At 42.0% G+C, this 26,724-nt stretch overlaps 1 protein-coding gene across 1 annotated transcript in view; it reads left to right on the top strand.

The window, feature by feature from the left end:
- The window catches only part of LOC111871501, a 55,770-nt gene extending 30,233 nt beyond the window's left edge, over positions 1-25,537 (top strand). The window contains exons 2-3 of the mRNA XM_023864662.2: positions 22,099-22,306; positions 24,227-25,537. Of these exons, the coding sequence (XP_023720430.1) occupies positions 22,104-22,306; positions 24,227-24,398 (375 nt within the window). The 5' untranslated portion in view covers positions 22,099-22,103 and the 3' untranslated portion in view covers positions 24,399-25,537. The remainder of the gene's footprint in view (positions 1-22,098; positions 22,307-24,226) is intronic.
- The last annotated feature ends 1,187 nt before the right edge of the window (positions 25,538-26,724 follow it).

A 26,724-nucleotide genomic window follows, 5' to 3' on the forward strand; every position in this document is an offset into this window, starting at 1 on the left:
AAACCCCAACCATACACAAACATCAATTGACCTTCCCATAAACTGGACAGTTACACCGTGAATACGAGATTGAAAGATGTTTTCTCTGTTGGTCCGTCCCGATGTTATATAACAGGAAACCAAGACCTAGACTTAACATTTCCCGTGTGGAGGAGGGTCGAATACCCCCACCGTGATCCCGCGAGTCTTAGGAGGCGACAAAAAGGGAAGTCTCAAATCTGAGACAGTAAATTGTGGTCATGAGTTCCACGGAACTCGAAGAAAATATAAGGAAGGCCGCTCCATAGCTCAAGCGGCTAGTCGCTGGCTTCCCACCGCGCCGGCCAGGGTTCGATCGCGGGTCTGGTCAAGTTGGATTTCTTGTGGACAGAGTGGCGCTGGGATTGGTTCTCTCCCAGTACTTCGGTTTACCCTGCCAATCTTCATTCCTCCAAATTCTCCATCATCATAATCACCCGGGGCAGGCTACAATAGGCCAATCAGTGGCCGCCGTGCAAAGTGGACCCAGTTGGACTCCAGCCCCCACTTAGAGAATTAAATAAAAGGAGGCTTATGAGATCATCTTGCTGTCTGTGAGTCTGTGTATCCACCCTAGTTCGTGAACTTTAGGGTGCACAGAAGAGAAAACACTGCCTTCAATGTTTGGACGAGTCGTTTTCTATGTGGTTCGTGTAGCACCAAACGAAAGGTCTTCTGAGAGCTTATTGTATGGTTATACAATTACGCGATGGTAAGATTATGAAGTTTCCAGTGAGCTACATGATTATGAATAACGAACAGGAACTGGTCGAAACCTATTTCAAAACGGTACTGACACTCCTTTATGAAGATATTGTCGAACTACAATAACGGTTTTGGGCATTAAATGCGGGGATTCGAAATGTTACCTCCTGCCCACGGGCCAGAGACTGTCCCATTTCGCTCCATACAACATTTTGTTTAGTGTGTCTGAACTTAGAAATATATGTTTTTTTTATTGCTAGTGGGGTGGGACTAAGTCCCTTGTAGTGGGGCCACTTGTGGCCTATTGTACCAGCCCCAGACGATAGGTGAGGGTGATTGTGAAGCAATTGGTGGAATGAAGATTGGCAGGGGAAACTGAAGTACTCAGAGAAAACCTGCCCTAGCGCCACTTTGCCCACCACAAATCCCACTTGTGCAGACCCGGGATCGAACCCAAGCCGCTGTGGGAAGCCAGTTACTAACCGCTTGAGCTATGGCGCGGCCCTTGAATATGCTTAGTCTAACACCGTCCTTATGACTTCATTATGTAATACGACAACGAGTTTAATATTCTAACGACCTTATAACCTCATAAACATGATTTATACAGGAGTTGCTGCCTTGATATTGACGTTTGTCAGGAGTCACATGCAACAGGTGCTGCCACCAACCGAGCACTTTATTTATTGCCTTTTAGTGTCTGTGACATTCTCACGCGATGCAATGAATCTTACATCACTCAGACGACTCAGACGGTATCAGATTCGGGTAGGCATTAGATCTGTGAAGATATTCCGTATGATGTAAACACAGATTCATGAAGACAGAAAATAAAGTAAGAGCAACATGATAAATCGAAAAGTTGATCGCTTTCATTCACGACCCTTCAGGGGCCAGCCTTCGGACATTACACTACTTACTTCCGTATCCTTACTGAATGTACATAGGGTCAGTGCTGCTAGGGAGACAGAAATCCATACAGCTGAGCCGTTAATACCTGATCCTAGCCCTTTCGAGTTTAAAAGTGCTATTGAAAATTTGAAACGGTATAAATCGCAAGGTAGTGATCAAATTCCGGCAGAACTTATTCAAGCAGGAGGCGAAATATTACGTTCTAAGATCCACAATCTAATTATTTCTATTTGGCATGAGGAAAAATTGCCTGATCAGTGGAAGGAGTCTATTATTGTACCAGTTTACAAGAAGGGTGATAAAACTGACTGTAGTAAATATCGGGGGATATCACTGCTATCAGCTTCATATAAAATTTTGTTCAATATTCTTCTTTCAAGGTTAAGTCCATACATAAATGAAATTATTGTGGATCATTAGTGTGGGTTTAGACGTAACAGATCAACTACAGATAAGTTCTTTTGCATTCGTCAGATATTGGAGAAAAAATGGGAGTACGATGAGGCAGTACACCAGCTATTCATAGACTTCAAGAAAGCCTATGATTCAGTTAGGAGGGAAGTATTGTACAATATTGTAATATAGATTGGGATACCCATGAAACTAGTTAGATTGATTAAAATGTGTTTAAACGGAACGTATAGTAAAGTCCCGTATAGGTAAACATTTATCTGATAAATTTCCTATCCAGAATGGTCTAAAACAAGGAGATGCTTTACCGCCATTTCAACTTTGCCTTTGTTGCGGGTCAATTTTGAGATTGGAAATTTAAGGCGTTACCTAAATGTTCGAGACTTGCGAAAAATGTTTTACAGCCATTACATTAGTATGTCAACATCTGGACAGGCAACTAGGTTAAGAATGTAGATGATCAGCATTTATGCGTAATCACATAAGTAAGAAGCTCTGCTAACGGGGCCACTGGAGATGGTAATATTATTAAATACGCAGCGATGAGACACCATGGGCCCACCCACAACCACCGAGAATAGCCAATTAGAATATAACTTTGGGAATTGAGAACAGAAAGAGGAGTTAACCTCCCTCTTTCGTTAACAGCCGATTCAGCAAGTAATAATATAAATTGCCGAATTTAGGAGACTTGGGGATCTGATGTAACACATAATATTCAGTTGTCAGCCGGAGGCGCTATTCAATATGGGTCTGATGAGTGCTGGAAGTTGGCCTGCATTCTTCTATTTCAAGTAAGTCACGTTTACTCATATAAGCCATATTGTTCAATATTATGGTTGATAAAAGTGTGTGGAAAATAACGAAAGCAAACTCCAGTGTGCTCGGCGAGCCCTTAGGGGAGAGTAATAATTATGTAACAAGTAATTGCCTAGGGAGATAGTCCGGCAACATGTCTGTGTATGTGTCAAGATTACTGGTAGTGTGTAGTGATAAATATAGTATGTGGGCTTTTAATATGTATAACTAAGGGTAAATTATGTTAAGGGAAAAAAGGAGGAAGCGTAGGATGAAGTAAAGACCCTATGTAGACCCGACTGTAGGTAGGTCTTGTTAATATTGTAAATAATGTAAATAAGAGTGTAAATAGACAGGGTAGTTAGAGTAGGATGTACTGGGATTGTGATTCAAACCTCCATAATCACCTTTCCACGACCGATCCCGCGGATCCTACCAAAATGAAAGGCAACAGCAGCCGAATGCAACCACAGTTCAGGGGAGGTACTACTGGACAGGGATAGGCACCTGCCACGCAGGCAGCGTTTAGTAGCCTTGGTATCAACGCCCCTTAAGAATAATAATAATGTAATACGTTGCTACCTGCAGACTATATGAAGAGATGACCAATAAGGGAGCTATGACAATATGCCAGGGAGTAGTTCCCACCATAGAGATGACAGACGATAGGTAGAGGCGGGTCAGACCCGGCACGCCCGCTCTACGCCAATAATAATAAGAGGTGACAAGGATGGAAGGGCCAGCCACAGAGAACGCTCGACTACCGCGCTACCGGCCCTTAGTACTTTCACCAACCTTCGTACGAGATAATAGATGGTGGCAGCTATACTATAGAGAAGGAAGTCCAGAAACAGAGGAATCCTAGCTGAGGGTAAGCTAGGATTATGGTGTTAACTCCTTACAGCGTAAGCTGTGGTGGCAAGGAGGGGTACCTCCACGTCCCCTGCTTCACGGCGTTACAGCCATAGAATATGCAATTAGGAATGTCCAGCGAAACCAGGTGGGACTGACATTAAACGGGATATATCAGCTGTTGGCCTATGCCGATGATGTGAATCTACTGGGTGATAATGTAGATACCATAAAGAAAAACACACAAACTTTAATTGACGCAAGTAAAGAGGTTAGTCAAGAAGTAAACACAGATAAAACTAAGTATATGTTACTGTCTCGTCACCAAAATACAGGGCAAAATCATGACATAAAAATAGGAAACATATGTTTTGAAAATGTGGCACAGTTCAGATATTTGGGAACAACGATAACAGATCGAAACCTGATTCAGGAGGAAATTAAGAGGCGACTGAACTCGGGTAATGCTTGCTACCATTCACTCCAGAATCTTTTGTCTTCTCGTCTGCTGTCCAAGAACATAAAAATGAGAATATACAAAACTATAATTTTGCCTGTGGTTCTGCATGGGTGTGAAACTTGGTCTCTGACATTAAGGGAGGAACATAGACTGAGGGTGTTTGAGAAGAGGGTGTTGAGGAGAATATTTGGACCAAAGAGTGATGAAGTGGCAGGAGGTTGGAGAAAACTGCATAATGAGGAGCTTCATGCCTTGTTCTCTTCTTCAAGTATAATTAGAATGATCAAGTCAAGGAGGATGAGGTGGGCAGGTCATGTAGCACGAATGGGGGAGACGAGGAATGCGTATAGGATATTGGTGGGAAAGCCAGAAGGAAAGAGACCACATGGAAGATCAAGGCGTAGGTGGGTGGACAATATTAGAATGGATCTTAGAGAGATAGAATGGGATGGTGAGGATTGGGTAGATCTGGCTGAGGATAGGGACCAGTGGAGGGCTCTTGTGAACACGGTAATTAACCTTCGGGTTCCATAAAATGCTGGGAAATTCTTGAGTAGCTGCAGAATTGGCGGCTCCTTCAGAAGGGTTCAGCACCATGAGTACGTCCGTATCCTCCGAATTAGAAAGAGTTCACAACTGTAGTTCGCTACACGTAATTTGGCGGTTGACCTTGGATGCGCAGTAGGACTGCAAAGCGCTTGCTTCGAAGAAATCAGCGTCAATCAGTACAAGAAATCGTTCCTCAAACTCATTGCCTAGCGGTGCAAAACTGTATTCTTGGAAACACTGTCTGCTGGAAGCAGTCTCGCTCGGAGCGACAATCCAACTTGAGTGCATTCACCCTTAGAGCCCAGCGCAGTGAAACATAGCCGTTGAGAGTAAGGAAAGAAAGGAGGGAAAAGAAAAAGTAATGAATGGGCAAAGTGAGGAAGAAAGAGTGGGAAACAAACAGAAGGGTAGATAAATGTGAATAATCGAGGAAAAGAATAACAAATATAGAAGCAGACAGGGGAATAAACAGGGAATTATCGAGAGAAGATAAATAACGTAAAATTACAGGAAAGTAAATTCCATTGCTTCTAGTCCGCAAGCGAACTATACCGACCGAACGACCGCCGCTTGTCGGCGAAGTTAGTGCCAACTTTAGCGGATAGAGGGTGTGGTGTGGTCAGCGCAACGGGTCCCCACGGCCGTTAATCTCGGGTTTCTAGACCGGAGTAGCTACTTTTCTATTCAAGCAGCTCCTCAATTATCCTCATGAGGTTGAGTGCACCACGTTCCAGACCCACTACTTCTCAGAAAATCTGGTAGCACCGGGAATAGAACCCGGGACCTTGGATCTGTAGCCAGGAACTCTGACCACTAGACCACAGAGGCGGCTAATATCAGTAATATCATTAGTTAACACCACAGTGTCACTATATGAATAATCAGGTATGAGAAGTGGGTTCTCCAAATGTCATCTGGTTAACTTATGTCTTGACTAAGCTGACTCAGTTACAAATAACCTGGAAAGACGGCTCAATCTGTCACACTTCAGACTTATATTTGGAAGGTGTCCTGCTCGGATCTTGGCAGGGTCACGGATTATTCTAAGATTCTGTCGTGATTCTCCTCAGCTCTCCAGATGGATGTCGCGATAATGCTTCACTTGTGACTCAGCTCCACTATTTTCTTCAGCTTTCCAAATAACTTTTCATTAATAGTCCTATTATTCAACGTTGTGTAGTCTGTGCTACTGAAAATGTCGTTAAATAAATAGAAAATAAATCCTTAAGAAAGACTATTTCTTCAGAGAAGAATAGTTTTTAGATAAGCAAGAAATTCCCCATATTTTGAGGAATTCCAAAGGTCCGTTACCGTGTTCGTAACAGCCCTACATGGAACATTTTCCGCAGCCAGCTAAATCCAGTCCGAACCCTTATACCTCGTTCAATTAGATCCCATTTCAACATTATAATAGAGTCTATGACTAAGTCCCCAGTGACGTACGTTCAGTGTATCTCATTTCCCTGCAGCTCGTGTCATGTCCCGCTCATGTTCTTGCACTCAGAGTAATCACTGTAACAATATTTGGTGAATAAACTGAATTATGAAACTCATAATTAATAGATTTTTCTCTGTCCTCTTATTAATTTCTCTTTGGGTCCAAATGTTCTGCTTACCACTCTATTCCCTTTAGTGTCAAGTTTCACGGCCATACAAAATAACGGGCAATAGGGGCAAAAGTAGTCGCATATGAATCTTACGTTACGAAATATTACAGACATTTGAAGAAAACATTTTAGTGTACAAGACATGTAACAGGACTGGAACGTGCTTTTCTTGTAACGTATTGAGTAGGGAATACCTGATTTTGCTGACCGTTGTCCAGCAACCATATATGGAAAGGAAAGCATTTTATAGCATAACTGAAATTCTTTGTGCATTTCTTCTTTAGTTAAATTATGAGGCACGAAGAATCTAGCTGACTTCCACACATCATTCATTCTACATGACAATATCAAGGAAATGTTTGCAACTTCTTACAATGAACCATAACGGAAAATCTTGGCTACACTGAAGAGGCGTATACTTCAACCCGCTCGACTATATAGTATGGTATGTTATATAAAAATGTGGGTCGCGACCTCAAAATGTGTCACGACCTACTCTGGGAAGAGGTCGCTGAATTCTCAGGAATTATTTAAATACACGTACATATTTGCATCCACACAAGGTTCTGGCAGATCAATAAATCGGCACGACCTAAACAGCTGCTTTCAGGAAATATATCGGCAGTAGGTGATGTTACGTGTATTTCGTGAATGTATGCCTACTGTAGGCGCAGAGAGACTGTACAGCTATCTAGGTTCCCGCTGTCACCATACAGCCTGATAGGGACCAGCAACAAGTTTCTATTGTTACGTGCGCGAATTTCGGTCGTTGCCTAGAAGTGGGTCTACATATCACGTTACATAATTAACTTCAAGCAGCACAATAATTTTGGGGAGGGGAGGAAGATTGTGAAGCAATTCATTGCCTTTGACGAGACTTCATTTTCATTACCACGATCACACAATATTGCAACTGAACAAGCCACGTGCGAATTAAACCCAATTAGCACCCTCTCTAATTTGTATATTGAGCGAGAAATCAATAGTATTAAGTAGGATTTGACGTTCTCCTGGTAAAGTGGCAAAGAAACGTTCCATCTTCTGGGATATAAACCCGTGTAGCTCGTTGAAAGCCAACCGCTGTTTCGGATCAATATGTCGCCTCCATCTACAGAACCTGCTCTTCTTTCTACCTGCTTCACACAGGTTTCTTGCTCGGCTTATTCTTCGACAATGAAGATGGAGGTGATATGTTCCTCCGAAACGACGGTTATTATGCAACGGACTACACGGCTTCATACTACCACAGTCAATAAGTTCGTGGAATGGCCACAAAGTGTCGTACGGGAATTTACTGCCAATATATATTAGTAATGTTTTCGACAGCTATATCAACGTTGGCAGACTTGCGTAGCGGCTAACGACAACTATTTTGAGGGCCGATGTGGATATTCTTAAGTGTATGTGAATACCTTGTAATATTCAACATTCCACGAACTTAATGACTCTACCACATATATCAGAATATACAGAATTCTTTAATACCTATTGAACTCGCTCTACAGGAATTAGAATTTTATATATATTGTCACGTGTTGGGTGTATAACGCGACAAATAACTTCACGCGGTCTTGGATATAGCGAATTCATTCCACTCGCTCTTACAGTTTCACAATTACTGCCATTTGCAGTATCACAATTACTTCTCCTGCTGGAGTGACTGCCATTCACTCGATACAACTCAATAACAATGGACTTCAACTCACTCCTACGAATGCTAGACTGCAAATGACTGGTTACTCCCTCTCACTGACTAATACTCCTGTTATGTAGCTTCCGCACTGACAACACAGAAAACAGTTGCGTGATAGCTTTCACTGTTGCGTGACGTCGTGTTTACCGATTGCCTAGGAACAGTCGCTGCACGGGCTCCCCTGTCGCGTGACGCCGTGTTTACAAAGGCGTTGCTGGGAAACGCTGCGTAGAAACCAGCGCGCTTCGGCTCGGCTCGCCTCGGCTCGGCACTGAGAAACCCCGCTTTCCCTACTGTTGCGTGACCTCGTTTCCACTGTTGCGTAACTTGGCAACCGACCGTTTANATTTTCTCTTCTCCACGTAGTCCAGACCTGCTCTGGGGCCCACCCAACCTCCTATCCGATGGGCACCGGAGGCTCTTTCTTTGAGAATAAAGCGAGAGGGGCATCAAGATGACCACTCACCTCCAACTAGTGCCGAGGTCAAGAAAATATGGATCCATACATCCATTCCCCCATACGCCTTCATGGCGTAATGCTTAATTAATTGAGCACGGGGACAACTTCACCGTTCGTATGAAATCACGGCGTTTCCTATCGTTTCGCTCGTCTTGCACGCAATAGCACCAATGCCACTGACGCTACACAACTTCAGGTACTGGGAAATTTTCCCACGAATCAACGATTGACCTACAAGGCAAAAACAGAAACTAGGGACAGTCGATTGTCTGGAGGTCATTTTAACGCCCATTTCATTTCCCAATGTTAAGAGGATACAGTAAAGAATGGGAAGGAAGAATAGCCATAAATCTTTAAATCACTCATCAATCACTCATGCAGCTGAGCCCTTCTTGAGAAGCCGCCAATTATGCAGCCACTCAAGAATTTCCAAGCATTTTGTGGAATCCAAAGGTTCAATACCATGTTTTCAAAAGCCCTACACTGGTACCTATCCTGAGCCAGTTGAATCCTGTTCACAGCACCCCATCCTATTTCTTTAAGATTCATCTTAATATTATCCTCCCACATTCACTTTCATTAATAACTAATCAGTACATTGACTTATAGATTGTAAAAACTGATTGTCTGTAAAGGGGAGAAAGAAAGAAAGAAAGAAAATAATAAATCCTGTTATCGTCTCTAACAGGGTTGGTCAATAACACGGCATTACAACCAAAAGATATAAATGTATTCTGTGAAAAATACAAACTAAAATACATGTGTAAGATTTGAGGTTTTCACGGCGGTGACTATGAAGAATTCCGTCTTCTGGGATGTGGGGCGTGTAGATCTTGTGTAAACCGACATTTCGGAGGTACGTATCGCCCCCATCTTCAGGGTAGTTTAGAACAAATCCGAGAGCGAGGAACCAGCGTGAGCAGGTGGTTGCTCCGAAATGCCGGGTTTACAAAATGTACAAGGCGCCACGTTCAAGAAGACGTCATTCTTTAAAATACACGTATTGAGAAATGAAGGAAAAGCAACAGGTTCAGTCTCGGTTTATAAGCTTCCAATTGTGTCACTTTCCAAAGTTTTTCTCACGTAATACACCCAGAACGGAAGTTCTTAGAATTGCGAATGAGTATGTACGTCGTAGCAAACTGGCAAACATCCTGCCCAAATTGGTCCCAGTCGCCTCTGTCGCGGCTTATTATAGCGCCTGTAAGTTATACACTGTCTACAACCGCAACACTTCATCGTTACAATAGAATGAACGTTCTATGGCTCATTCATAAGCTTGCATTGGATCGATCAGGTAGGTCGCAACGCGTGTTATGTCGCAATCACTTCTCTTCGGGGATTCCCAGAAAGCTTATTCTCCGGTTTCATAACCCAAGGCTTCAGTACCGTCCTATTGGAATACGCCTAAAGGCATACTTGGTGGTCACTTTCAAAATATGGGTATTTGCATTCTACATTCTGCATGTACAGTATATATGCAACACATTCGAGAACTGGAGGCCAACTCTGTACGTATAGAGTATGGCCTTGGAACCCACTTCCGACCGCGCATATTCAGTCAGTATTGTTATTATACTAGGCAGCCCGGATAGCTCAGTCGGTATAGCGACTGTCTACTGGCTGGACGACCGAGAGATCAAAGTTCGAGTCCCGGTGGGGGTAATAATTTTCTCTTCTCCACGTCGTCCAGACCGGCTCTGGGTCTATCCAGCCTCCTATCCAATGGGTACCGGGGGCAAAGCGGCCACGACGTGAAGCTGACCACTCACCTCCAACTAGTGCCGAGGTCAAGAATATATGGATCTCTACATCCACTCCCCCATACACCTTAATGGCGTAATGCTTAATTAGTTAAGCACAGGGACAACATTAGTAGATCCTCGTGCTAACTCTCATGTACTTGTCTTAGAGCGTTTATCCAAAGAATCCGCTCAAGTACAAGGGCTCTGTGTAACATCTCGAGAAAAAGTATTTTTAGGCCGAGTTGTTAACCCCACACGTCCGAACCTGAGGATCGTCCCCATTCGGCTGTCCGCCACTCTTTAGTAAATATATTCACAGATACTTTCCATGTTTGGAGGCCGTCTCCTCCATCCACAAACTGAGGATCCGCCATGACGTTAAAATGGATCTTAGAGAAATAGGATTGGTAGGTACGGACTGGATTCTTCTGGCTCAGGATAGGGAAGAGTGGGGGATCTTGTGAACGTGGTAATGAACCTTCGGGCAGTTCCTGCGGCGGCTTCTCAAGAAGGGCTCGGATACATGGAGTTATCTAATTAGTTACTGGTTAGTTACTAATTTTCTCGAAATCACAGAGTTCTATTACGTAAATACCTAAACATTTCTATGTTTCAAATCAAGAAATAAATGAAATTACGATAAATCATATTAGAAATATAATAAATACTCATTAGCAGTAAGATAAATCTAATAATGTATTAGAGCAGCTTAAAGACAAGAAAACGAATGGACCAAATGAAATAGTGGAAAAAAACCATCGACACAAAAATAAAAAATACGAATAAAAATAGCAACATGAGAAATTTAAATATCACCCCTCAAATTTGCAAATAGTAATATTTTTTAAGTTCGATAACGTCGATTATGAAATTAATAATCGGATATGGAGCAGGAATTGGTAGGGGAAACCGAAGTACATGGAATAAACATGGCCCACTGCCACTTTATCTACCACAAATCCCACATGACCTGATCTGGGATAGTGCCCAGGCCGCCGCGGTGGGAAGCTGGCGACTAACCGCCTGAGCCAAGGCACGGCCTAAAAGAAGCGCGTTTCACCGATACCTAGCGTGACTAGTGAAATTTCGGGTCTATGAAAGCAAGAGAACGTCTGGATCAGTTAAAGACCCATAACTTTTCGCGGAAGTCCGGCCATAATGTAGTCACTCCCGCTACGGCTCTACAGCCCTTTGGACCTTGGCCGTTTTTCACTTCTTATTTCTACATACAGTCGGTAGGACTCCTTGGACGGGTGATCAGCCCGTCGCAAAGCCGCTACCTACATACAGAACAACACAAGTACAGAAAAAATGCACACACAGATACCCATGCCTTGAGTGGGATTCGAACCCACGATCCCAGCGATGGAGCGAGCGAAGACAGTTCATGCCTTAGACCTCGTGGCCACTGTGATCGGCTAGCAACTCGTTACGGAACTTCACAAACGTGTGAACTTTGTTAGTATTGCAGGCAATGCGACGGCACGGAATTTTGAGGTACAGTTACATACTGAGAGAACATTCTGGTTATATTCATGCACAGAATTACGCTATAGTCTTTCCTGCGTTCAAGATTTGTTTCGCTGCAAATCAGACCAATTTCTTATAACCTTTAAATTTGTATAATGATTACATAATTACGCCCGTAAAACAAAACAAAATGGACATAAAACGATTCAGTTTGAACTCTGAACGTGACACGTTCCGTTACAAATGACCATGAACTCTAATATTATTATTTTTTGTGAGAACATAGCCCTGAAATGTATCATAAATTCTGGAGTACGTTAGCACTCTAAAAAACAAAACAGAAACCATAATCCATTTGAAGAGCTCTTAAACAGACCGAATGAATGTTTTTATGCTTCTGAAATTCACATGCGAATATAAGAACCACTATTTCGTAAAATAATTTATCTCTAAAAACAATATATCAATTCGGTTTTCACAAGATCGAAACATAAAAATTTAATAATTATTGGATTTTTTAAAAATATAAATACTGTAAAAACAACATTCGTCTCCGTAGAGCAAAAGCCTCTCCCACAAAACCACTTCAACTGCTCATACGAGCGACAAACCATTTCATGGCCATGCTGCTGTCTGACTTCTGAAATATATATCCGTTTTGTTCTTGTTGGCTCCACGCTTTGTTGCCAACGTACAGGAATGGTGTTTACTGTCTGTTGCTTAGTAAGTGGGCTACAATTTGTGTTATGGCTTAATAAGATTGTTGAATTAAAGTAAATAAGTAAAGTTGTCCTCGTATTTAATTACTTAAGCATCACGACATGAAGATATATGGAGTTGAGATATGACTCTACTATTTTCAACATCGGAACCAGAAGAAGGTGAGTGGTCAGCTTCACGCCCCGGCTACTTTACCCCCCGGTGAAAGAGCCCCACTAACCATTCTATGTATGAGGCTGAGTGGGCCCTAGACCCAATCTGGGTACTGTGGAGCAGAGAAAATCTCTCATCACTCCTGTGAATCGAACCCCGGTCGCCCAGCCCATAGCTCGTTCCTATACTGACTGAGCTACCCCAGCTCCTAATAAGCTTACTGAATCCTTCCTAAAACAGATCGTGTTAAGTGAAAACGGCCCCAATCGAGAGAAACCAAACTGAACCAGCAATTTGACGTACTTATAAAATTAAGACGGTAGATTAAGTTGAGTATGGAGTAATATCAAATAAAATAGATTAATGATTCATACGCCATCTGTTATAGGTGGTTCTTTGCAATCCATTAGACCATTCTGTCTAGAGCTCGGATTTCAATATTAACGTTAAACCTGAGCAGAAATTTGTTTGCATTACCTTTCATAGGACCATTTATTACGAGTATTAGAACAGCATTAACTGACATACGGCTACGACAATGACTAAGCGGAAGAGAAGTGCTTCTGATAAGGCCTCAATTCTTTACATACCTGCAATTATATTTCATCCTAATCAATGAAACTTTCTAAAGCAGTGATTCTGAAATTCTTTGGTCTTGTGTCCCACCCATCACTGTGCTAAACAAAATGTTAAAATTTGATGTTCCCACTGACGGGATTAAGGAGCCGGGATACTGCAGTCGGTATAGCGACTGGCTACGGGATGGACGACAGGGGGGTTGAAGTTCGAGTCCCGGTAGGCTCAAGAATTTTCTCTTCTCCACAGCGCCCAGACCGGCTCTGGGGTCCACCCAACCTCCTATCCAATGGGAAGGGGGGGGGTAAAGCAGCCGGTGCATGAAGCTGCTAAGCTACAGCTAGTGCTGAGGTCTAGAAAAGTGTGGATCTATACATCTACTCCCCTATACGCCTTCATAGTGTAGTGATTAATTAGTTAAACACAGGGACCACTTTACATTCTGTCTTCAGTGATATAACGCCATGCTGTCCGCTAAGAATCAGCTAACATTCAGGCATTTGGGGGGACTTACAACGGATTACATCGTGCATGGCGTTATATTCGAGAAGAGACATTTCTTTAAGATTATAAAAGGATATGGTTTACATTTAACGGGCGAATTAGGCAGTAAGGAGATATACGAGAGGTACTCAAGACTATGATGAATTATTCCCTTTTGATATATTTGTTGCCGGAAGCAGCGTCATCAGCAGCGACTTGAAGCACAGAGCAAATGATGCTCGAGATGGTTCAAGTTCGTATAGCAACAGGCGTGACCAGAGTGGTTTGAACGGCTGCTGTACTGCGATGTGGAAAGCAAATGGAAAAACTACCACATTATCACTTTTCCTGGATAGTCTCTTTCCAAAAACAGAAGATCGCATTAAGTGGAGGAACTGTTTTGGAAGAGACTGTGGACCTGTCGTCTGACAGATTACTGATGAATTAATGAATGAATTTAATTAATTAATTAATTATTCAATTCATATTAAATATTAATATTAAATATTAAATTCATACTCTTCATAACAACAACTGGGAGAACCTCAAATCCGACAATTCTTAATTTTGTCGATATATTATAATTATTTAGATGTTTTGAATATTTTATATAGGCCCGTACATGTTGTAACTGAGAATGACAGATGATCCCACTTTTGACAAGTGCCTAGAAGAAGACGAATCAGCCACACATACCCCATGTGATTGTGAGGCCATAGCTTATTTAAGATTTCGTCAGATGTGCCAGTTCTTTATGGAACCAAGTGACTTTAATGACGCCTCCATAATTAGGGTCCTACACTTCATCCGAAATGTAGGAATAATAAAGGGTTATTCGAAGGGGAAGCACAATACAAGTAGATCAATGATGGTCGCGACGTAAGGGCCAAATTACTATGGCCCACCCTTACACATACACACATACATGCATGTTGTAAAGTTTCCTTTAATATCTGGTCTCTCCCTGAAGATAGTTATCTCATGATCGAAATATTACAGTAATGTAATAATATTTGATAATGAATGAGAAAATAAATTAGTTATATTAGCGGTAGAGTAGTTGGTTGAGGCATTATGCTACAAGTCGGAAAGTGGCGGGTTCAAGTCCCGATGAGGTCATTGGATTTTTTTTCAATTGACCTAATCTCTCCAGCCGCACTATGGCCATGGGGTTCACTCAGCCTCTAATAGAAATGAGTAGTAGGAATCTTCCTGGGGGGTAAAGAGCGGCTGGCACGTAAGGGTGACAACCTCACCGCCATCTGTGAGCCGTTTGTCTAGAAAATGTGTGAACCTGAACATCTCACAATCCCATGGGCCTCCACGGCCTGTTACAGGGTCACCTTTACTTTTCGTTTTTATGAAGGCGATTTCGCCTGTTATTTAATTGCATATTTGTATGAATGGGCTGAGATGGAAACTGATGTTTCTGAACATTCTGTTGCAGCACTTCCATGTGAATCAGAGTGAATAGTGCCCTGGAATTACAGTGCATTTAAACAACAGTTAAACTCCTGTGTCCTACAATGTGATTACGTAATGACCCGTCATTATTACTACCTAACAATGAGATATGCGTCACTACACCACACGAACAGATGCTTGCGAGGGAGTATAGGATGTTTTACAATAAATCTATACAGTGAAAGTTATATCTGTAACAGGCCGTTGAAACCCACAGGGTAGTGAGACGTCGAGGTTCCCACATTGTTTCTAGATAGTCGGCACATAGATGGCAGTGAGGTTCTCAGCCTTACGCTCCGGCCGCCCTTTACTCCCAGGAATATTCCTGGTACTTATTTCTGTTATAGGCTGAGTCGACCCCAGTGCCATAGTATGGGTGGAAGGGTTAGGTCAACTGAAAAATCTAATGAACTCATCAGGAATCGAACCCATGTATTCAAAACTTAAATAACTGTGCCCAAAGGAACACAAATTAAATTTATGATAAAAATAATTTAAAAATTAATGAAATATTTTTACTCAGATGAAATCTATCACCGTTGTTCCTACATTTCTAACCAAAAAATTAGCAGATTAAAATACTGTATGTCTAAAAGAACGATTTTCTGTTGTTTTTTATGATTATGAATATGGTCTCATATTTTGAGAAGAAACTATCTCAAATTCCTTGAGGACTTAACGTAAAGGAACGCGTGTAAGGACACGAGACAGATGCTGTAAAGTGATAACGGCAAACACTGCATAATTACAAAGTTCTTGAGCTAGTCCTATATAAGGTGGCCACTTCAAGTGAGAACCCTTGAAAACAAACATTAACAACTTTGAGCAGTCAGTACTACAGGATAGTGAACTCAGGAAGTTTGCGAAGGGACAGAAACGTGCTCGATTATGCGAAACAAGAACTGTGTACGGTATTTTGGTGGACAAACATTTTGCAGGAGAGCAGTTATAAAATAAACAAAGGATTGCGATGATGATATTACAATGAATTTCAAGGAAATATATTAATGCAAATTCTATTCAAGATCTCTTCAAAGACAAGATTGGTGTTGGCGATGCTGAATTTTTAAATTCTGTTGCACGTAGTTAAATTCCAGTGTTATGATGCTGCTTTTTCACATATTTATTAAACATAAACTTCAGAATCTGCAATAAATATGTGTTCAATAGGTACTGACTCGTGAATGAGTTATGCCCAGTGGCGTAACTCATATACAATTTTGTTCAATTAGGTATCATTTTAATTCTTGTATTGGGGTTTACTCAGGTCTGTCTGGTAGAGTTAGGGCGGTGCACCTTCTCAGTCCATGTGCAGTTTCGCTGTTGTCTAGTAGGTTCACTGCTAGTGCGTTGGTGTGGTTTTATAATTTTCTTAAGTATCTGCTATTCCACTTTCTTATTTCAGCGATCTCTGTGTTCATTTGTAGATCTTCCTGGTATTTTGAAAAATAAATTTAATTATACTGAATCAAATGTTCCATCAATTTATATTTCTCAGATATTTTTGGGTCTCTCCAATACGTACTGTATATTATAGTACAATATTCTGCCGCAGTAAGAGCCACCGGACGAGATGTGAGTTTTCTATCGGTCAGAATTTTCTTCTGTGTGTTGGTGCGCGGATCAATGCGGGCTGGTGGACACCGGCTCGCGCCAGTTTTCACGTGTTCGCCTAGGAGCCACGCGAGATACGAACATCTGAAGGCAAGAATCGAATAAGCGACACATTTGTGGCGATTGACCCTATGAATACTGGTAGGAAACTTTGACATTACGGACCGTGTCTCTACTGTTGGTGACGGGAAACATACCCCATATGCTCAAATGCAAATATTAGGAGCAGGAAATGCATGAGAATGGAACCACCCAACAGCTATAGAAGAAATATAAGAACTAATAAAATAGCTAATTAAAATAGCTATGGAACTCTTAGACTCTGCAATGTGGAATAGGGGAAGGGGGCAATTTATGGACAAAAAAATGTTGTACTGTAAATGTATGCAGGCAAACGTGGAGACTGACGTCACCCTTCCACGTCCCATCGACTCACTCGACGCTGCTGACTAAGTAGACGGCGCGAACTACATTGCATGGACTTCCTCATTACATAAAATGAATTGCGGATACTTCAAAATAAAATTATCCGAAAAATATCTTGACAGATTGGGCCGAAGAAGGTGAACCACTAAGGATGCTACATAACGAGGATAGGTAGTATTGTTACGATAAGAAAATAATACAAAAGGGTAAAATGGGATAGACATGTACATGTCCTCTTTGGGATTGAGAAACCAGAAATTTATAAAGAATGCTTGCAGGGGAACTTCCTAAAAAGTGGTCATTTTGAGAATTGAGGAGATAGGAAGATGATATTAAAATGGATATTTAGAAATAAATTACGAGGATCGGAGATGAATGTAATTGGTTCAGGATAAGGTCCAATGGCTGGATTTGACAATAGAGGATTGTAGTTTTATTTTATACTATAAGAGTCTCAGCCTAATTTTAGGAATCCATATACAGAAAAAGAACAACAACACTTCTGGGCAGTCGTAATTGTGACCATATATAAAGTAATGAATTTTAATCGAAATTATTAAAGCAGATTAAGTAAAGGCATGATACTTTATCTACACTGGATGACTAATCAGGCCAATGCAGAATCCGTCAGTGCTGGACAGGACAGGAAAAACCAGACGAACATCTGTGCCAAAATTGAAATGCCAAGTATCACACCCACACACAGCAGGAGCCTTCACTGCTCCACAGTTCCTTCTTTAGTAATGATACAAAACTGTCACCTACGCCTTCCACGTGTATCTAGGTAGTATCTTCTCCGTATTTGTATCCACTCCGCAGACCTCGTGAAAGTACCGTATTTACGCATGTATAGGCCGCACATTTTTTGCCAAAAATTCAAGAGGAAAACTGGGTTGCGGCTTATATTCGAAATATTCGAAATCATACTTCATTTAAAAAAATTATATTCATAATTAGTAATACAGGGTGTTCTACTCCTGAAATAATATTCCAAGAAAATTATTTTTTCCATAATTTCTGTCTGAAAATTGTGCTGCGACCTATACACGCACGCGGCCTATACATGCGTAAATACGGTAAGTGAAGCCTGTAAGGAATGTGTTTAGTCCACCCGTCTCGCTTATGTGAAAGAGAAGTTGCCGCATGAGCACGGCGCTAGCAAGAACATGAAACGTAATGATATGATCATCTGCGGCGTGAAGCCGTTCAGTCAGGTATAGGTGTGCTAACGTTCGGAGGGACCTGCTACTTCCATTTTCGTGGTAAATCTAAAGGTGGACATCAAGTTTCTCCGAAACGCTGGTACCCAGTTTCTAGACTACACGCGTCACTTTTAAAAAGAAAGTAATCTTAATGTTCAGGCCGTAAGAGCCACAGATCTCATGAAATGTAAACTTCATTGTTACACCTCAGGGGGAGGGGGTGAGAACTTATAATCACTTTCGTCTGTTATTCTCTTTCGCTAACATCTATGTTGCACTCGGCTGCCGTCGGCGGTCTTGGCTAGGGAAGCTCGGGATCGGGCGAGGACAGGATGGTTACTGGCGGGTGACTCAAAACTCCCTGCGAACATTTCTACTATGTACACTTGTCTATTTACAATAATAATTACATGAAGAAAAAGGTTTGCTTTTGATCTGTCTATCATGACTCTTATCCTAAACTAATTCTACCGACCTTGGTTGTGGAGGGGAGGTGCCTTGAAACTGTGCTCCTATCATTGTCTGTCACTCTCCGTTCATTTCTACCCTGTTCTACCCTGGCTCTCACTTGGTACACTGGAGACTGCCTTATAATCACACAATAACACTTTTCTTAACAATAACGTCTAACAGCATGGCGTATATGAGCGAAAAGACTTACTTGCAATACAAATGTAGATTACGGCCGTTGTCCACCCTCTTATGGAATACATGTCGCCGATAGCCTTCGGCTGACAACTCTCTATTATCTTTAAAATCAGAGTTCCAAGTCTCTTGACTTTCCCTCATTTATAGTCTTAATTCGCTGATTCAGCGTGGACGACAAGGGGGTAGATAGCTCCTCCCTTGTGTTCTAATTTCTTAAAGTTAGGCTTTCATTGGGTCTTATCGGGATGTGGGCAGACCCCCCGGGCGTCTGATCGCTGCGTAAGCAATCTATTCCGATCCTCCAGTGCCCGAGTTAGGCAAACTTCTGGCGCTGTGAGGACACAGCCTTGCTGGGCAAGCAGATTCCTGACCTACTTGCCATTACTGATGTTTACAAGTTGCGGCAATAACTGTGCAACACTGTTCGCTAGGCGCGAACATTTTTGGGCCGTGGCTTCGTCTACTATCTCGAATTTTGGGGCATAACATTCATATATATATAGGGACCATTTTACCTGCAGTTCACCATGCAGTGAGATAAACATTTTGGTAACTTCAGTAACAGTTTCTGAATAAAGAAAATGGAGCAGAGTCGTTTCTCAAAATCTGACATTCGCTCAGCTGGTCCAAAACTTCACCTTTTCTTCTTTCCGAATATTAACAAGGGTTAGGTCTTAAGATGTGTTCCTTTAAAGCTAATTTTGGCCTCAATTTTCCATATATTTCTGGGTTCTCCAACATACTGTCGTCCATGGTATTGATACTGAGTTTGTATAAGTGTCTTCCGCCTTCTCTCTCGCATCAAAAGGTACATTACAGTGTTCAGAAGGTCTCTTCTTCTTCAATGGCTCTGCAGCCTTTTGTTGGGTCATGTCCTCTTCCTAAATTTCGTAAACGTTTTTTACAAACGGTAGGACTCCTTGGACGGGTGATCAGCCCGTAGCAATGTCGCTACCTACACAGGACCAAAGAAACACAGAATAAATACACACAGAGACATCCAAGCCTCAAGCGGGATTCGAAACCACGATCCCAGCGTTCGAGCGAGCGAAGACCACGCGGCCCACTGTGATCAGCGTTCAGAAGGTCTCACTGGACTAATCCTGAGTCAGATGATTTCATTCCGCCAATTTTAAATCGCTACTCCACGTCTCTACACCAGAAAGAGGTTCCGCGCAAAATGCAAGAAATCACGGAATGCTGAAAGCGGAGTATCAGCTGAAAAAGGAATTCAGTCCAACTGACAGATTCTGAAGAAGCGACATGTGCAGCAACAAAGTCTAATAACACGACAAGACGTTGCGCCTTCTAGATTTCGTCTGTGAATTAAATCGTTAGATTTTGTCTTTAAATATTCTTCTCGTATTTAAGTTTTCTTTCGCAGTGTTCGTGTTTAAGCGGCAAAACAGAACACCAGCAGTCAACAAACACGATAAGAAGTTTGCATATTCAAAATAATCCCTGCGAATTAAATCGTTGATAAGTGCAACAGGATGCTAAAAAATATATGTGCAGTACTTGTACGAGTATATTACAAAAATTATTAAGAAGAACAGTGGTCAAAATACCTTTGCTAACACGTCTATTTCCCGGTTTGACCGGAACCAAATAATCTCGCTTTCCGTAACAGCTGTAGCCTGCAACGTGTCGGCTCCAGACATTCTCTATGCAATGAAATCATGCAGAGAGAACATCAGTATACATGGAAATCGGGCGACGGCCTTACTTGCTTCCTCGCCTACACAAATCCCTCGGCTTTTATGTTTCCTATTACGGGTAACAAGGGCAGCAGAGGGACAGTGTCCTGCTCCCAGGGGAGCTGCTGGTCATGGGATACGGAGTAATGACTTCGGTGAATCCTTTATAATGCAAAGGGACAAAATATTACAAGATACTACAAGACTCTAGAGAGACAATTGGGATTGCAATCTGAAACAATCTGATAACTTCTCCCTTAATAAAAATTGTTTGTGGAAGTTCATGAAGCATTAAGAAAAGCTTCGAATGAGGTACTATCACGGCATTTGCCTCAGGGACTGAGGAAGACCAAGATAAAACTCAGAATACGCGATGTGTTAGCGAAATTAGGAATGTATACTTCCCCAGTGGGAACCTAAGAACTACGTCTCTAGATCAATGTGTTGGGCAGATTGTTGTACTAAAAGTCCGTGGCCTATAGTCCGCAAGTAAACTATAAAGATCGAGCGACCGCCGCTTGTCGGCGAAGTTAATGCCATATTTTGCGGATAGAAGGTGTCACGTGAGCTGTTCTGCACTATCCGTACAAGTTATGCTCAGTAATGAATCACTACATTACTCAATAAAGTCATAAGCAGAGGCGGTTTAGGAATTTGTGGGGCCTTACGCCAGTGTTCAGTACAGAGCCACAAGGCACCAAAACTACGGTTGCGGGTGTGTGTGTGAGTTGAAGGCTTTATTATTCCTTGGAATCAATACAGAGAAGGGGCGGGAAACACATTGTGTTGTTGTACCTAAAGGCTTTATGGTCCCGCCACAACCTCACGCTAGACAAGTTGCTTGAACGCCTCATGCGAGGCCCTAGGCCCTAGGCCCTGCTTTGCCTATATGTCAATCCCCCTTCACCACAATCACTGCTCACCTAATTACTTACTTACTTACTTATGGAGCTGATCCCTTCTGGAGGAGAAGCCAAATCTGCAGCTACTCAAGAATTTCCCAGCATTTTATGGAACCCGAATGTTCATTACCGTGTTCACAAGAGCCCTCCACTGGTCCCAATCCTGAGTCAGATCCATCAAATCCACACCATCCCATCCTATCTCTCTAAGATCCATTTTAATATTGTCCACCATCCACCTATGCCTTGATCTTCCTAGTGGTCTCTTCCATTCTGACTTTCCCACCTATATCCTACATGCATTTCTCCTCTCCCCATTCGTTCCACATGCCCTGTCTACCTCATCCTCCTTGACTTGATCATTCTAATTTTACTGGCGAAAAGTACAAATTTTGAAGTTCCTCATTATGCAGTTTTCTCCAATCTCCTGTGACTTCATCTCTTGCCTAATTATTTATAATCAATATTTTTATATAATGCAGACGTAAACAAATATTCGCAAACATGAACAACCGCATACTGTGGTGTTGCAGGCATAATGCAGAGTCCGACGAATGTTATACTGATTGCGTGCCTGTGTGTGGTCATCAGCATGGCCATGCCCTGCTGGAGTGACCCTCTACCAGCAAGCGCCGAGATTGCCTCTCGTCCCACCAGACCCAAAGTCTTCACCTCCCCAGATCAGCTCAGAGACTACCTGCAGGAACTCGGCAATTACTACGCCATCGAGGGTCGCCCCAGGTAAGTCACGGTATATCATACAGATCGGACACTCCGGGCACGGTAGGCTACCGTACGGTTTGTGAACTCAGGCCCCCGATACGTGACATCACCTACACATCTGTGTTGCAGGGCTGAAGGCTGTCTTGTAGGCATGCAAGGAACATGTTCATTGTGAGCTAAAAGTAAAGCTGTCCTTGTGCTCGACTAATTAAGCACTACGCCATGAAGGCGTGTGGGGGAGTAGATGTATAGATCCACGTTTTCTTGACCTCGGCACTAACTGGAGGTGAGTGGTCATCTTCATGCCCCTCTCGCTTTATTCTCAAGGAAAGAGCCTCCGGTGCCCATTGGATAGGAGGTTGGGTGGGCCCCAGTTGACTATTTGGAGAAGATAAAATTCTTGACCCTATCGGGACTCGAACTCCGAGCGCTCAGTAGTCCAGCCCGTAGCCAGTCACTATGCCGACTGCGCTATCCCGGCTCTCCCATATTCATTGTACTAAAACATATAACACTTGTAAAGTAATCTTGCTCGCTGTCATTCAGTCCAGAACCTTCGGTCTTCTCGTCTGCTGTCTAAAAATATAAAATTAAGATATACACAACTGTAATTTTGCCTGTGGTTCTGATGGGTGAGAAACGTGGTGTCTGATATTAAGGGAGGAAGATATACAGAGGGTGTTTGAGAACAGGGTGTTGAGAAGAATATTTGAACCGAAGAGAGATGAAGTGATAGGAGGTTGGAGAAAACTGCATAATGAGGAGCTTCATAACTTGTACTCCTCTCCAAGTATAATTAGAATAATCAAGTCAAGGAGGATGAGGTGGACACGTCATATAGCACGAATGAAGGAGACGAGGATTGCGTAAAGGATATTGATGGGAAAGCCAGAAGGAAAGAGACCACAGGGAAGACCAAGGCGTAGGTGGGCGGACAATATTAAAATTAATCTTCGAGATACAGGATGGGATGGTTTGGATTGGATTGATCTGGCTCAGGATAGGAACCTGTGGAGGGCTCTTGTGAACACGGTAATGAACCTTCGGGTTCTATAAAATGCTGGGAAATTTTTGAGTGGCTGCACAACTAGTGACTTCTCAAGAAGGGCTCGGCTCCATGAAGTTAGCTATTTTAAAATTACCTTCATTAATAAAAGAAGGAGGGATAGCTCATTCGGAATAGCGACGGGCTATGGGCTAGACCGCTGGGGTTCGGTTCCCAGCAGGGAAAGGGACTATGAGTACCGACCGCCAAGCAACGACTTTCAGGACAGCCGCAAACTGAACCAAAGAAAAATAAGAAAGAAAGAACAGAACCATAAGCCAAACGCGCATGGCAACAACACGATAACATAGATAATGCAGAAGAGTAAAATGCATTTACAAAAAGAAAAGCAGAGCAACCGATTCCTTCATCACAACAATTTGTACACCTGATAGTGGTCAATTAGACCCAAACATGTAGTGGTATACAATAAAGACATGGTGACTAGAGAATATTAATCGAAGTTGCATGTAGACGGCAAGAAGTTGAACATAAAATAAGGGGAAACAGATTTTTCTCTACTCCACAGCTTCCAGACCGGCTCTGGGGCCAACACAGCCTCCTTTCCAATGGGTACCGGGGGCTCTTTCCATGGGGGTAAAGCGACAGGCTTGTGAAGCTGATCACTCACCTCCAGCCAGTGCCGAGGTTAAGAATGGTGGAGCTGTATCTCCACTCTTCTTCTGGTTCCACGAAAAGTTAGAAAATTCTTGTGCAGTTGAGGAACTGGCGGCTTCACTAGGAGAGCGCTGCTCCATGTAGTTTAATTAGCCTTGTAGTCAAAGGTTCTGAGGTTGAAGTATTCTGGTCCTGTCGTATGTTCTGTACCTAAAATTTGTATAATAGTTGCGCAAAACTGAACAAAATTTCTAAACTAAAGTTTTTATTTTCAGGTTTGGTAAGCGTTTAGCAACACCGGCATTCAGACCTAGTAACAATCCTCTAGGACTTCCGGTACCATCAGGACTGTCATCTGTTGCATCTCGCAGTAACTACCTTCGATACCCAGCGCAGTCTGGCGTCAGAAATGATCTCTATCAGCTGCTTTTCCCTTATGACGAGTAAAATCCCTATGCATCATGGCCTCTCGCAAACATCGCATCGCTTTTCGTATCAGTACTGTTTCGTTTTGTTTCTAACCTCACTTTTCGTATACTGACATGACCTAAAACTTGTGATCCTTGAATATTAATCATTCTTTATTACCCGAGATGCCCTCATATGTATGTTTGGTTTATAATAACAACAATTTAAAAGAATTAAATTGTATTTAAATTCTTAATGTCATATATTTTTATTCAAGAAACTATTCTTACGTCTCAAAAAGTAAACGTTCTAACTATTATAACTATGAACAATGAAACCAAGAGAAACCTGGATAAGGGATTTGAACTAATAGATTTTAATTTTATATTAAACACTATCCAAATCTTGGTCCCCATTTCATAACTGGAAGAAGGATTGTAATTTCACAGTAAATTAACTAGAAATTTTATGAAAGTCACTCCATTTTGGAAAAAAATTATAGTTGTAATTTACCATATGAATAACTGCGTAAGATTTTAATATATATTTTAAATTAATTAAATATTATTAATTGACTGTTCTTTCCTGAAGTACAGTTGTCAAAAACCTAACAATTATATGAACAACAGTGACAGAACAACTAATTTCATATACAGTTAAAACCGTATTTACAAATGGATTGTGTGTATTCAATTTTTGATTTTAAACTTTGCAGAATTAAATAAAATTGAATAAATTAAATAACTTTTAACATATTTCAGTAATTTATTGCGGGACTGACAATTAAATTATTATTCTGGAGACGTTAAAGTACCATAATTTATAACAAGATGCAGACAACTGTGAATGTGTAATAAGTTTTCCAGAATGGAGAGCGAAGCTTTGTAATTTAACCCAATCACCTCCCCAAATTAGGCGTGTGTTAAATCACTGTGTGACTCATTGTCTGGGTAGCAATTCTCTTCTTAGAAACTTTCACAACAATTAGCAAGAGAAAGAGACTCCGAGACCTCAAAGTGACATTTAAACCTACCACTATTTACTTACTTATATCGCAGAGTTAATTCCATTGCGGTTGTGATGTTCAATAGTATTCTGCTGTGAAAACAGAGTTGTATTTTAAAGTGACAAATCAGTAATTAAACAGAGATAATAAAGGTTTTCTTCTTTCCTATGAATTTTCATTGTATTTTATAATATGATAAGAAATCTTGAAGCTACAGGAGCGTGATAATGACAACCCTAATTCTGAAACCTTCCTGGCTTGAACATTTAAATTTACATCTTTCGTTATATTTTAAACATGCAATTAAGAATATCAGTTAGAGGGTGTGGCATATCTCACGCTTTCTGGTAACTTCAAGGTCACTTCGTGTAACTGACGATTTATGCATATCACAATAAAACCTTCTAAAATAATTAGCTGATATTTTTCAAGCTGTGAGCCATTTTGAATGGCACTCAGACACCCGTCTGCACCGTCATATGGAAACCACACACGCCCACACTTCCTCAATTCGTCGTTTCTGAAACTCCCTGACCTGTAGTCCGCAAGCAAACAATTCCGATCGAGCGACCGCCGCTTGTCGGCGAAGTTAGTGCCACCTTTAGAGGATAGATGGTGTCGCCTGGTCAGTGCAACGGATCGCCAGGGCCGTTAATCTCGTTTACACCGCTTTACTCTCGGGAAAGAGCAGCCGGTACCCACTGGACAGGAGATTGTGTGGCTACCGGAGCCCGTTTGGACGCTGTGGAGAAGAGAATAATCTCTCGCTCCTACTAGGAGCATCAGGCTAAGTAACCTCACCCTGGAGAGTATTCGCGCAGCTCAATAGATGCAACCATACTTCGTCTTTAAAGTACAGCTTGATGTGGAATGCACACCTTGTTTTCCACGAAGATCGCAAGAAATAACCGCTCACAATGCAAGGGTTTTGCCTCCTCGCCGCTCCGTAAGTCCACACACTACACGAATATGACTCGGGGTTTATGTCACCAAAAGTCTACCAGATAACACAGATAACACGGCGGCACATATCAGAAGGCACTAATCTTTCAACAGCTATTACACGTATTTACATAACTCCAAAGTGAGGAGCTTCACAACCTGTACTCTACTCCAAGTATAATTAGAATGGTCAAGTCAAGGAGGATGAGATGGGAAGGGCATGTAGCAAGAATGGCGGCGAGAAGTAATGCCTATAGGATATTGGTGGGAAGGAGACCACTGGGAAGACCAAGACGTGAGTGAGCGGACAATATTAAAATTGATCTTAGGGAGGTAGGATGGGACGGTATGGACTGGACCGATCTGGCTCAGGGTAGGGACCAGTGGAAGGCTCTTTTGAACACGATAACGAACCTT

This window comes from Cryptotermes secundus, unplaced genomic scaffold, assembly GCF_002891405.2.
Source record: "Cryptotermes secundus unplaced genomic scaffold, Csec_1.0 scaffold585, whole genome shotgun sequence".
Lineage (NCBI taxonomy): Eukaryota > Metazoa > Arthropoda > Insecta > Blattodea > Kalotermitidae > Cryptotermes > Cryptotermes secundus.